At 39.2% G+C, this 15,160-nt stretch overlaps 1 protein-coding gene across 1 annotated transcript in view; it reads left to right on the top strand.

Moving 5' to 3' along the window:
• LOC137261897 (phospholipase A and acyltransferase 4-like) overlaps positions 1-13,440 on the top strand; it is a 60,063-nt gene extending 46,623 nt beyond the window's left edge. The window contains exons 3-5 of the mRNA XM_067799704.1: positions 11,543-11,657; positions 12,338-12,467; positions 12,852-13,440. Of these exons, the coding sequence (XP_067655805.1) occupies positions 11,543-11,657; positions 12,338-12,467; positions 12,852-12,992 (386 nt within the window). The 3' untranslated portion in view covers positions 12,993-13,440. The remainder of the gene's footprint in view (positions 1-11,542; positions 11,658-12,337; positions 12,468-12,851) is intronic.
• Positions 13,441-15,160: the final 1,720 nt, after the last annotated feature.

Below are 15,160 nucleotides of genomic sequence, written 5' to 3'. Positions count from 1 at the left end.
CCTCTTGTGCAGTGACTCGTTCAATGTCGAAAGGCATTTCTTCCAAGACTTGTTTGCAGAATGATACCATTTATGATTTCTCAGGTACTTTTATGGATCATTCTTTGTGTGAGGTGGATCATTCTTTGTGTGAGGTGGAGACAGAGGACTTATCTTCAGGACTTGTCAGGTGGTGAACAGCTTATTAGTGCACAGGGTGAGGATGTTGAAGTGCAGAAGTTGGCTAGTAAGGCTGTTTCTTTTGAGGAGGTTAGCAAGGTTCCAGTTTGTTATTACTACCAGGATGGTGTTTTGATGAGGAAATATAGGTCGCTGGATGTTCCTGCAGAGGATGAATGGAAATTGTACCATCAAATTGTGGTACCGAAATTATTTCGAAAACATGTACTTTCATTGGCACATGAAAGTCCCATGGCAGGTCATTTGGGTGTAAACAAAACTTGTGCGAAACTTTTGGCACATTTCTTTTGGCCCAGTTTGAGACATGATGTGGCTAAATTTTGTAAGACCTGTCATGCATGCCAAATTGTTGGGAAACCAAATCAAAAAAATTCCTTCCGCTTCCTTGAAACCTATACCGGCTTTTGAGGAACCTTTCCGTAGAGTTATTGTTGATTGTGTTGGTCCACTACCTAAGACTAAGTCTGGTAATCAATATTTACTCACAATTATGTGTGCTTCTACCAGATTTCCTGAGCAATTCCGCTTCATAGGATTGTTGCTCCTGAGATTGTCAAAGCTTTGATCAAGTTTTTCACCTTAGTTGGTTTGCCAGATGTTGTTCAGTCTGATCAGGGCTCACATTCTATGTCTAAGATGTTTCAACAAGCCATGTACAAGTTAGATATTAAGCGAGTTAAGTGTAGTGCCTATCCTCCAATCAAAGGGAGCGTTAGAGAGGTTTCATCAAACTTTGAAAAATATGATCAAGACATTGTTTTGAGACAGAGAAAGATTGGGATGAGGGAGTGCATTTGTTGCTGTTTGCTGTCAGAGTGTCAGGTTAGGAAAGTTTAGGGTCTAGCCCTTTTGAACTTGTATTTGGTCACAGTGTGCGTGGGCCACTAAAAACACTTGAAAGAACAATGGCTCAATGACAGACCTGAGATCAGTCTCTTAGACTATGTGTCTACATTTAGGGACAGATTATCAAAAGCAAGTGAGTTGGCTAGAAAAAACTTGAAAGTTTTACTAGAAAAAATGAAGCTGAACTATGACAAAAAGTCAAAGGAGAGAAATTTCACTTGTGGTGAGAAAGTGTTACTTTTGCTTCCCATTGCTGGTCAGCCACTGAGAGCAAGATATCAAGGTCCATATGTTGTTGACAAAAAGGTTAGCGACACAGACTGTGTCGTCTTGACACCTGGTCACTGTAAACAAAAGAGATTGTGTCATGTGAACATGATTGAGAAATATCATGACAGGTTAGAAACCAAACATGTCAATTGTATTGTCACACTCTCCCCAGTTTCTGATTGTACTAAAGACAATTGTGAGAATGTTGACAACTTTGATGACTGTGTTAGTAATGTGAAGTTTGATGATCTTAGTGATAATGTTTCACCAAAGTTGAGAAATTCTGATGTGTTAGCTCACCTTGATGAGAAACTATCACATTTGAAGTTCAGATGTCAGATTTGATTTATGAGTTCTCTCACTTATTTCCTGATGTGCCTGGTCGAACTGATGTTGTTAGCCATGATATAGATGTAGGTGATGTTGTGCCTGTAAAACAACACCCATATCGGATGAATCCAGTGACGGGTGAAATTCTACAGAAGGAGGTGAAATACATGCTGGACAATGACATTATTGAACTCAGTGACAGTCCGTGGAGTTCACCATGTGTTCTTGTGCCGAAGAGTGGAGGTGGTTGGCGCTGCTGTGCTGACATGAAAGCTGTCAATGCACTCTCACGAACTGACTCGTCGAAAGACTGTCTAAGGCGACGTTAACTGTGAATCTTGTCAAGTGTGAATTCGGAAAGGCAGAAGTGGAATTTTAGCGCAAGTTGTAGGGCACGGCCAGGTACAACTAGTTCACGCTTAAGTTGAGGCAATGTACATTTTCCAGTACCTCAATCTAAGAGAGAACTCATGAGATTCTTGGGTGTGGCTGGCTATTACAGAAAGTTTTGTCAAAACGTCTCAGATGTTGTATTTCCACTTACAACCCTTTTGAGGAAAAAGGTAAAATTTCAGTGGGATAGCAGTTGTCAGACTGCATTTGAAAAAGTCAAAGCCATACTCATGAATTCTCCAGTATTGCAGGCACCAAATTTTGAGAAAACTTTTAAGTTGCAAATAGATGCAAGTGATGTTGGTGCAGGTGCTGTCCTTATGCAAGAGGATGATTCAGGAATTGAACATCCAGTTTGTTATTTTTAAAAGAAATTTGACAAGCACCAAAGAAATTATTCTACCATTGAGAAAGAGACATTAGGTCTTTTGTTAGCTTTACAGCATTTTGAAGAGTACCTTGGTACCACCACTTTGCCAATTAAAGTATTTACTGATCACAATCCCTTGACTTTTCTTCACAAAATGAAGAACAAGAGTCAGAGACTTATGAGGTGACCTTGCAAGGGTTCAATCTTGTGATCAAACACATTAAAGGCAAAGATAATGTTTGTGCTGATGCACTTTCCAGGGTATGAATGTATAATGACCTGATGATGCTGTATGTATGTATCTGCATCTTGTCATTGTAATTTTGCAAGAAGTTGTCATATTACTCATATTATTACATGTCATTATGTTATTACTGTTATGATTGTAACAGAAAGTTTCTGCGAAACTTCTTTTTCCTCAAGGGGAAGAGTGTTACGAGTATGTATTTCCTGTATATTTTGTTATTAATTCAGTATTAATTAGTAGTGGGTCTCAATGTTTAGTGTTTTGAATAGTAAATATTAAGGGTCACATTTCGTTTTAATATCTGGTCAACACTTTTAGCATTCTGGCATTCCGGAATTTATCTGTTCCTAGTTTTCGATGTTCACTTCGGGGCGACTGTTTCGAGACCATTCTACAGTGTTGACGATATTCGTTTGTGCCCAAACTTTCGGGAAATGGCTTTGTAAATATATATAAAGGCTGATTGCCGTGCGGAGGGCGACACTCACTGACATTCATTCATATTTGCTGGATTACACCCAACACTTGAAATCCTGAATCTACATCATCTGCTGTCACACGATCGCTGTGTTTACATTTTGCCATAGCTGTTCCCTCTCACACCAAGACTTTGGTGAGTTTGCTATATTGTATTTTGTGACCCGATGACTTAGATTTTGTCTCTCTTGAATTGTACCTGAAATCTGCATTGTTATTTTGACTTGTGACTCTGTATATCTTGCTCTCGTCGTATAACAATATAGAATTTTAACGTAAACAACTTGTCTTTGCTCTGTTTTGCTGGTTCTTTCTAGTTTTAAATATTTTCCTGTGATAGTCTAGTTGCTTTACTGTCCGTTGACAGATTTCATTGCTCTATCATATTTTGGCTTGGTTCTATTCTGTGTATAAGATAATAAATGAATTTTCAATTTTGTGAAAGTTTGCCTAGACGCCAGTGCCCGAAGGCGATGGCTCATGGGCCAAACTGGTAGGCCTTACTACTGGTGTATATCATCTCTATATCCCTGGTATCTGTCTGATGGACATCCACCGGCAATAGGATATCGCCTTTATTAGCACTCGGTGGCGGGTGGGGAGTAGAGATGATGAAACTTAATCATACAACCATGGCTTTTCCAACCCCCATCAAAAAATCAAAACGTACACTGGAAGTTGTTTCAGAGAATGATGATATGATTCCTAGAGCAAAATCAGTGGAATATTGGCCCCGATTCTTGGTGATGGAAACACCTGATAAGACACCTGCGGTTGCGAAGGGAATTTATGGAATTGCAGGTGATGTAAAAACTATCAAACGTCTGAGGAATGGATCTATTCTCGTTGAATGTGCCAGGCGACAGCTAGCCACGAACCTAATGTCAATCGAGGAACTTGTCGGTATATCAGTGTCAGCCTCTCCTCACAGATCACTGAACACCAGCAAAGGCATCATAAGAGATCGTGATCGACTCTTTGATGACATGTCAGAGTTTGATATAGTTTCAGAAATGCATGATCAAGGGGTTACGTTTGTGAAACGATTTACCAGGCGACAAGGCACTGAAATGTTCAAAACAAACACTTACTTATTTTCTTTTTCATCTCCAACGGCACCAAGATCAGTTAAAGCAGGGTACTGCAACTTGCATGTTGAAATGTACCTACCACACCCATTCAGATGCTTTAAATGCCAAAAAATTGGTCATGGGTATAATTCGTGTACGAACAAAATCACGTGCGTACAATGTAGCCAAACTTTCCATGTTAGAGACGATTGTACCAGTGATGTTAAAAAGTGCCAGAATTGTTCTGGAGCACACTCATCATCGAGCAAAGCCTGCCCAGTATATAAAAAAGAAATGGGAAAAAAGTAAAATAAAATGTACAAAAAATATTTCTTACACTGAAGCAAAGAAACCGGTATCCACTGCAGACCAGACTGGAACATATGCTTCCGTTCTAAAAAATCCAACAGTTTCCTCAGCAACAGTTCAGTGTCAAACAGATTTTACATGGATCAGTTCTGTAAATCCTGAGTCCTACTCTTCATCTGAGTCTTTTACGCAAACAGCAGATCCATTCCCAGCTGAACAGATTTCTGATCCTTCAGAACCTACTTCCGTGACACCTCCGCAGAGATCAGGATCACAAAATGATTCATCACCTAACTCCCAATCTAGGAAAGAAAGGAATGGTTTAGCAAGACATAAAATTGACTCTTCCTCTCGCAACAAACAGACCGAGAGGATATCCAAATGATCCTCTTAAACTTTACAAGTTTGGATCACTGGAACGGATGGATGTCCATCGCAGGACAACTAGTCTATCGCCTAAAAGAAATGGGCGTGCCAGATCTCCAGTCAATCCGCCAAAGAGGTGAATAGTTCACAACCTTTAATTCAGTGGAATTGTAGAGGATTTAAAACAAATTTTAATGATTTACAATTGCTGGTCCAAGACTACAGACCATCAGCTTTCTGTCTGCAGGAAACATATTTAAAGCAGACAGATACAATAAAATTACGTCAGTACAACTCATATCATTGTTTTTCTCCCCCTGGCGAAAGGGCCATTGGAGGATCTTCTATCTTGGTGAGAGAGGGAGTGATCCACAGCCCTGTCAAACTGAACAGTAATCTCCAGGCTGTTGCCATTCGAATTACATTAAATGTGGTGTTTACACTGTGTTCGTTGTACACTCCTCCTTCTTCTGGTCTTAATCAATCTGATCTTCAGTCATTATATGATCAATTACCTAATCCGTGTGTCATCATGGGTGATCTGAATGGCCACAATCCGCTCTGGGGTGGTCTACACACAAACACTAAGGTCCTAGAAGATTTTATTATCAATAATGACATGTATTTTTAATGATGATTCAAATACATATCTACACCCTGCTATAGGCACATATTCCTCACTTGATTTGTCACTGACAGATTCAAGACTACTCACCGAATTCGAATGGTCAGTTCATCATGACCTTTGTGGAAGTGACTACTTTCCAACTATACTTTCATTCATTCATTCATTCAGCCTATATTCCACCTTCGACAAGATATAATTTTACAAAGGCAAATTGGTCTTCATTTGAGACATTATGCCTACGTAAAATTACACAAGAATTAATTTTGAATACTTCTGATCCTACTGAAATCTTTTCAGAAGCACTACTGGCAATTGCAAATGAAACTATTCCTAAATCCTTTACAAATCCACATATACGTAAACCATGGTATACTGACGACTGTAAACTAACTAGAAAAGCTAGGAGGAAGGCAGAAAAATATTTCTGTAATCACCCTACAGTCCACAATTTAAACAAATTTAAGATATCAAATGCTAAAGCCCGACGCATCTGCAAACAATCGAAACGTCAGTCTTGGCAGACGTATGTATCTAAACTCAGTTTTAGAACTCCAGTGTCTAAAGTTTGGAATATGATACAAAAACTTAAAGGAAAAGGTTCCGGATCCCGTGTTCACCATCTGAAGAAGGGTAACACATTACTAACAGATACTGCAGATATCGCAAACAAACTTGGAGAATCGTTAGCTAAACACTCTTCCTCATCAAACTACACACCAAAATTTCAGAAATTTAAAGACCAGGAAGAAAATTAATATCACTTCTGATAACGGTGAGGACTATAATGAACTTTTCTCCTTACATGAATTGCGCACTGCTTTAGGGCAAGCACATGATACAGCAACAGGGGGTGATAATATTCATTGTCAGTTATTGAAACATTTACCTGACACTTGTCTTGAAGCGTTATTATATATCTTTGACCATATATGGACTACAGGGACTTTTCCTTCTTCGTGGCGGAATGCTGTCGTCATTCCTGTACCTAAACCTGGCCGGGATCATACAGACCCTTCTAGTTATAGGCCAATATCTCTTACCAGCTGTTTATGTAAGACCATGGAGAGAATGGTCAATAACCGACTGATATGGTACCTTGAAACAAATAATCTTATAACGAATATTCAGTGTGGTTTCAGAAAAAATAGAAGTACTATAGACCATTTGGTTAGATTGGAAACATTGGTAAAGAATGCTATCATCAAAAAAACAACATGCCGTATCCATATTTTTCGATTTAGAAAAAGCTTATGATACGACCTGGAAGTATGGAATTTTAAAAGATCTTCATGGAATGGTTTTGAGAGGCCGTTTGTGTCAATTTATATCTGAGTTTTTAGCAGATAAGCAATTTCAGGTACGTGTGGGCTCCACCTTGTCTGACATGTTCCATCAAGACCAAGGTGTACCACAAGGTAGTATATTATCGGTAACGTTATTCAGCATAAAAATAAATAGCTTATCTAAAGTTTTAAATGAATCCATTGATGGATCATTATTAATGTATCATGTCTAGGTAGAAATATGCACACGATTGAGAGACAATTACAGATGTGTCTAGATAAAATTAATGATTGGTCAGAACAAAATGGTTTTAAATTTTCAAAAACTAAAACCAATTGCATCCATTTCTGTCTGAAATATAAGCCACACAGAGACCCAGAATTGCATCTTGCAGGTACTACAATTAAAATTGTAAAGGAAGCTAGATTTCTGGGATTGATATTTGATCAACATCCTACTTTCTTACCTCATATTAAATCTCCAAGGGCTAAATGTCTGAAGGCACTTGATTTATTAAACGTTGTTTCAAACTCCAAGTGGGTAGGGGACCAAACGACCCTTCTCCACTTATACAGATCACTCGTCCGTTCTAAACTCGATTATGGTTCCATCATTTATGGACTTCTCCTGTTGAAAGTCTTTATGTAGAAGCTGATGAGCCATCTCTAAGACCTCGCCGTACAAAACTATGCTTACAATATATCACAAAACTATATTCTAACAAGTCTAACCCTGCATATAACTGTGTATTTAATCCTCTTTATGAGCATTTGTACAATAAAACGTCTTCTCTAGTTCCGCCTCTTGGAGTACGAACTAAATCATTGATTGCCGCTGCCGGCATTGATCTGGATGGTATATCTCCTTCTCGACTTCTTTCTTCTCCTCCTTGGCAATTGGTGAGACCACACGTTGACCTAACACTGACAACATTTAAAAAATCTGAAACTAATGACCTTCAATATAAACAAGAATTTAATCAGTTGAAAGTAAATATGACGCATACAATAAATTCTTATATACAGATGGATCCAAGGATGGTTATGCAGTGGCTTCTGCCACTGTTATTGATATCTAGAATAATATCTTCCCGATTACCCTACAATAGCTCTATTTTCACGGCAGAAGCTAATGCCATACTCACGGCTGTTAAATATATTAATAAGCAACCTACATATATAACCATTACACAATATTTTCGGATTCTCTTTCTTGTCTTCAGGCTATTAAAAATTTGCCTTCTCAACATCCACTTGTAATTGAAATCATCGAATTATACAATGATCTTGGTACTGGCCAGTGCGACATTTGTTTTTTGTCTTTTGTTGGTTACCAAGCCATGTCGGTAACACAATGGCCAATTTCGCTGCTAAGGCAGCGCTCAACAAATCTGTGACACCACTTCTTATCCCATACTCAGATTATAAAGCTACAATAAGATCTTATATCAGGGATCTGACGCAGAAGAAGTGGGACACTCAAGTAGGTATCAATAAATTACATGCCATAAAACCCTATATTGGTTACACCTTCTTGGGTTGTCAGTCCAGATTTGAGGAGGTCGTTATACGACGATGTCGCATTGGCCATACTAGATACACTCACGAATGCAATACTTAAAGGTGAGGATCCTCCATTTTGTATCCCTTGTGATGAAGGAATGTATTGATTTTGCCATCACAAGGGATAAATATTTTAATGTCAAAACAATGAAGGATCTTTTTAATGTTAATTATCATTTAATCATTGAATTTTTAAAGGAAATAGAATTATTCCATAAATTTTGAATAGTATGTTTTGTAAATAGAAAATTCGTATTTTGAACATGGTAGTGTGAATTAGCAACTGCTCAGTGGCTGTACCCTCAAAGGGGGTTAAAGTAGCGTAAAATTATTGTCCCCCTGAGTGGGTACATAAGCCCCAAACCTTCAAAGTCAAATTTAAGCTTACCAATTTTTTGAACGCAGTATTTTTGTCATTTTAATTTGGCTACATTTCCCTACAATCATCGCCAGCGGCTGAGGGGATGGTGTAAATCCAACTAGGGTCCATGCAGGTAGCAAAAGAAATGTAAGTCCCCTTGGTCCCTTGTGTGGTGATCTACCCTCAGCTGTTGGTGATCTTTAGCCTATTTTTATATTATGTCTTGTCCAAATTGTACTGCTAGTTTTAACTTTATATGCTAGTTTTAAATTCAAATTGTGATACTCTAAATTAGTTGTTTTACCGTATTTTGAAGACATATTCTATAATAAAGACATATTCTTTATAATTATGTTTGTTCTCGTCACGATATGGCTGAAATATTGCCGATGTGACGTTAAATTATAACTCACACACTCTTTCCAGCATCACTATGCTCACGTTGCACTGCGCTTCCAAGACGTCCTCTAGCAAAACAATGTTCAGGTGTTTCCATGGCCTTCTCGATCAGTGGCTTAGTGATCCAGCATAATCCTCTGCCACGTTAAGTGTATAGAAACACTCTTGAAGACAGTATTCTGCATCTCCTTTCTTCTATGGGTCCCCGTTGCCAAGCTGTTGTTCATACTCATGGTGTTCACACCAGCTGCTGACATTTCACTCAGACCATATGACTTTAATAGTCATCTGTGGTTTAGCTAAATACTTTCTGAATAATTATGTTTTGGAAATATGCTAAGTGATGATTTTGTTGTAATTGAGCAATGGTACATGCACTCAGTAAACAAACTCAGTAAACAACATGACAAGTTCTTTTCCTTCGTCTTCGTCTTTCAGAGCATGTATTAATGTCTCTTAGAGCATGCATTAATGAATGAGCACATTGCAGGAGACGATATTGTGTTTCCTTAATGGTTGTGTAGTACATACAATGGAATAAAGACAAGGATATGATAAAGAGGTTATCACGCTTGTGCCTGTGTAGTATGATATACATCCTGAATTAGGAATAAGCACTCTTTATTTAGCTCTTCAAGAATCGTATATTCCGAATCCGCGATATACACAAGTGAAACAACTGACAACTGTCTCCAACCTGTTTTGCCTGTTCTCAACCAAGAAAAAACCTTACAAAGCAACGTTTCAGTCACCGGAGTAAATTAAAAAATTTAATACGGACTTGAGATTATAATACTCGTTTGCTTGTTTGTTTATCTCTAAATCCTTTGAGCCTCCTACTTATAAAAAAAGAGAAGGGTGACCATCCATGAAACTCTTCAGCACAGGTCCCCAACACCACTTATTTAGCTCCTGTACATGGACGACATCGAGCTCCTTGCCAAAGGAGACACTAATCTGAAAGAACAGGTTCTCCTTGTCAAGTACTTTTCAATGATATTTGCATGACCCGACAAATGTAATACTCTTTATATGAAAGATGCCAAGGTAATTAATGTTGGGGAGTCATTTTCTTAGAAACGTCCTTGGTAGATTCGAGGTTACAGAGATTGCCCAACACCTTCTCAGTGGATGCCCTTCCTAGGCACAAGGAATCTTAAAAGACCTGATGACATTGCTCGCTGCTTTTACTATCTTCTCCGCCATGCCATTGGCTTTGATCCCGAGGTCCATCCATCCTTAACATGTCCAGGGCGTCCTGGAAAATGACGCTTTTGAATTTCTCTGGAATAGGCCAATATACAGCCTGAGACGAATTCCAGCCAACAAACCTGATCTTGCCCTTTTTGATAAAACCTTTGAAATTATTTATATCATTGAATTTTCTGCCCCTTTTGACAGCAACGTGATTGTCAAGATATGCGTACCTCACATTTGAAATATCTTGTTGTATCCCAAGTACACTGTTTTTTATCCCAAGTACACATTTTGTCTCTGTGCCCTTGGTTTGGTACCTCCTCATCTCTTGGCGCAGATCAGGAGAGCCCTTCTGACAATCTGGGTAATGCAGAGGTCTGCAATGTTTGCGAGCCTCCATACTCTCTGGAAAGTTCTTGGTGGTTTCAACTAGTCAATGCTTGCTGGGAGAAATCCCATTCACTGTCTTGGCTGCGTGTTCAAGGTGCAAGTGCGCCCTGAGCTGATAATGAGCCTTACCAGCTTGACTGTGCCAAGATCACTCGAACACTCTCTGCATGCTATCTTTATTCTGTAAAACTTTATGATAATTCGAACTTGGCATGACATTTGGATACCCTTCATTTGAAACATGGTAAGACAATAAAAATATGGATCGGTCAAGTTATAAGGGGGAGTATGTAAAAGGGCGATGATAACAAGAAAAAGAATTGTGTTTAGGGAGAAGGTTTATTTTAATCAATTCATGTTTATATCGTCGAGAGAAATAACTGACACGTACAACAGGGACGAGGACATGGCTTCCTGCGAATACAGTTGTGTCAAGATTTTGATTTTCAGAAGTGAAAGGAACCACTTACTCCACTTAGCTGGCAGACGGAGTGTCTCAAGCTGTTCCTGATCTTTTTCATCAGTAATATTCAGATTTTGTTGCATGACAATGCCTTCCTCTTTGTATGTATTCTCCATCCTAACAAGAAGCAATAACGTTTTGAATGAACGTTTCTTTCGAGATAGCATATCGTAATCAATTAATCTGAAAACAATTTATACCTTCAGCAACCTAGACCCCTCTAGCCGTCATGACTGTGTTGCTAGGGGATGCGTAACACGAGACGAGATAGATGACCTAACACAATTTGGAAGATATAGTTCCACTTTCGGGACACCCAAAGGAACGGTTCTATCACATATTGGTAAAAAAGTGCTCTTTCCAAGATCATCTGTTTACTTTAGTCTGTGGATGATTTCAGGCGATGGAATGGTGGTACACCAGACAAAGGATGAAGGAGTTCTGAAACAAAGACTCAGGGATGTGATTCAGCAGTGCAGTTTCTACATTGATAACAGTCTGGATATAGACATCAGGTTTGTACTTGATAGTTTTCCCTCGTGTTAATAATGAATCAAAGCATTAAGTGATTTTTCAAACGATTCTGGTGTTGTCATAATGCAGGTTCATTGCATAAATCTGGTGCCGAATCTATTTCTAAAATGTCTAAATGTCCTCAGCAACAATAACGCACTCCTTAAGAAGAAATAGACCTCTAGTTTGAGAGAGTATAAATTATTGCCCGAAATGCCATGGGAACTTGGCAGCAGTGAAGGAAACCCATTCCCTTTTCCATGTCTACACCTATCAGTACACACAAGATAGAGTAGATCCGAAACAATTCACATATTCCGAGAGGTCCTCAAACTTTCGAGGCAGATACATAAATCGCATGAACTATTTTACCTTGACAAAATCAGTTAACGGTTGATATTATGATTATTTTTGTTATTCCCAACATGTAGTTGTGTCTGCAGTTACCCTTGCATTGTGGTATTATGACTTCTTAGGCCCGTGAAGGTCCAGGGCTGAATAGGCCTTCAGGAACCCATGCTTGCGATAAAAGGTGACTCTGCTTGTCGTTAAAGGCGACTAACTGAATCGGGTGCTCGCTGACGTTTTTGACACGTCATCGGTTCCTAATCCAGTTATACAGTATAAACAAAATATCAAATCAATAAAAGCAAAACGGATACTGATATTCCTTTATTTCCAGGCCCAAAAGTATTCCTCAGATTGTGAAGGATGCACTCAGCAAAGTGGGGAGACAAGGGTATAATCTCTTCTCTTCTAACTGCGAACATTTTGCAACCTGGTGTAGAAATGGGACGGCGTCCTGCAAACAGGTATGTTGTGTTGATGAGTTGACATCAGTTTCATATACAACAATGTCTTTAAGTTTTATACTTAACAAGCTTTAAACATTTGTCGGTATGATAGATTAACCTCCAGTTGCTTCTTTTGTTCAACTAGTGCTCGTGTTCAGAGTATTATCCTTCACTCTCTCAGCACTTCCTGTAAGTTATCAGCGACGAATATACAACAATACGACAGATGAGTCGCAATCAACCCAGGTTCCCCTAACCATTCACCTAGCCCAAATGTCTAAATGGTTCCCATCCATATACCATCTAAACATAATAATTCAATTCTCAGTGGTCAGGTATTTAAACATACTGTTACAAAGACCATGTCTCAAAGTGTTCTTTTTCTATGTTTTGTTGTTACAGGTTGGCGAAAAAATAAAGGGCGGTTTAATGAGTGTCAGCAACGCCAGTTCTTCCTCTTCATCATCCACAGGAAGCGGGGATAGCGCTGCGAACATAGTTTGCAAGGGCTGTACATCTCTCTCAAAAGCCAAAGAGCAGTGAAATGTACATATGACTAAAATAATACTTTCTGATTTAGTTAAATCCATCAGAACTATCAGTATTACAAAGATAGTTATTTTATGTCACTGTATGTGGTGTCTTGTCCTGTGTCTAGAAATAAACAGATACACACCTGTTTGTGCAATATTTTGGGAAAACATTCAATACCAAAGTTAAGCAGGCAACTTTGTAATGTCAAAATAAATCCTTACATAAATTTGTAGATGTTCAATGTATGAAATTCAACACTGGGAACTGTATTTCAAGTATATACAAATGCACGCACATATGGGTCCACTCTTCTCCGGTGACTGAATGTCCCGAGCTTTATCATCGGCGGCTCAGCAGAATTTGACTGCTCTGTGTCAACTACAAAAGTAATCTTTATTACAGTTTTTCTTGCTTCATTTGTAAGCAGTGTTTTATATAAATTCAAATTTTACGATGGGAATTTCCTTTTTCTATTCATTGCCGTCACATATCTGGAGCATCGGGGTGCAGGGTACGTCAGTTTTGGACAAAGTGTGTGAACGTCTTCCCTTTTCGTAATTACCTGTGTCAGCACCGATTTTTTTCATTTGTCTGTTCAATACACTCTACAGTTCTGTTACCAGTGTGCTTATTACACTATACATGTGGTAGAGCGAACTGCATTTCTTTCTAAGATGCCAAATTGAATAGTTTCTAAGGAAAATTTCGATTTATCTAAGCCAGCAAACAATCGACGGTGACCTAAATAATGAATCTTCGCACAGGGCTAAGTGACGCGCTGTTTCTTTGACGTGTCAGCCCCCTACGTTAGACGAACGTTTCCAGAAAAAAAGTGATTAACAGTTTGGTGACGGTTTATGTTCGGGTTAATATCTTCTCAAAACCATATTAATTACATCTGTGATTAACTTAAACCACGTGGGGCAATATGAACGTCGCCCTTCTACTACCAAACTAAGTTGTGTACATCCAGATGAGCTGACTAGTCAAGCGGCATTCCACGATTGCATTGTGGGAATGTAAACATCGCTAACGTTACCATGCTGCTGGTAAATTGCGAGTCGAACTATGAGACATTTTATCCACCAGTGAATATAATGTTTCCACCAGTGATGTTAGCCGCGTGACGCAACTGCAAACCCAGAAACGGGATGCAACGGAGTATGTTACTGCAGGAAGCTGTGTGAGGCGATGACAACTGACATGCATCGGGACGTCGGTTACATTGTGACGTAATAAACAATGTTCGATTACAAGGGGGAAGACTGGAATGGTGCAGTCACGCCAACCCGTTGTAACGTAGTGCAAACGTGCACATTATAGATAAAGTACTGTCGGCCTTTGATCTTACACCGAACCATTATAGAATCGGGATACACTTTCTTAGTTAAGTACATGTTCTAATACTTCTGTTGGGTTGAGTTCCATGCGTTATTCGAAAGAGTGAGTGACTCGAACTAAAGATTCCCAAAAGTAACAAATCATCGGCAAATGAGAGTGGTAGAATGTGGTAGCACCCCTGCTAGGAATCCGGTGAGTATGGCTTAGGGAGGATCCAACAGCTGACCTCACCAGGACATGAGAAAATCTCTGCAGGGTTTGGCAGCAGTGTTGTGCTCTCAGCCGAGACAGTTCGCGTATCTTATGATTACTTCAAATTGTACATATGACTAAGAAATTCCCCAACCAGATTGTTTGGTAGAAACCAAGTCTGTTAGATGAATCTGTATGTCAAGTAGTCCTAGAATCTGAGCTGGATCGATAGATTCATTTTCAGTCCTGATCATGTCAGATAAGAGTGATACTTTCATATCAGATCTAGAATCTAGACCGATTCGGTTCCAGTCCTGACCAAGACAGATTAGGGAAACCCATTTCTCCGAGTGTTCATTTTACATCCAGCACTGACGTAAGCCCGCTTCAGGACACTGGCTGCGGGATTTATACTATTCTGTTTTCCTTCTTGTGTGCGCCTTGAGCATGCATTGTGCAGGGAAAGGCGCGTTATAAGTGGACTATTATATTTTAAAGATTAAAGATGAAAATGCAGCAGAGAGGGTTCGGGTGATCCTGGCACAGTCAGGCTGGTAAAGCTCATTATCAGCTCAGGACCCTCGCCCCCTCTACATGCAGCCCAGACAGTGAATGCGATTTTTCCCAAGAAATACTGCCCAGTC

This window comes from Haliotis asinina, chromosome 14, assembly GCF_037392515.1.
Source record: "Haliotis asinina isolate JCU_RB_2024 chromosome 14, JCU_Hal_asi_v2, whole genome shotgun sequence".
Taxonomy (NCBI): Eukaryota; Metazoa; Mollusca; class Gastropoda; order Lepetellida; family Haliotidae; genus Haliotis; species Haliotis asinina.
This window is presented reverse-complemented; position numbering and strand designations above follow the sequence as displayed.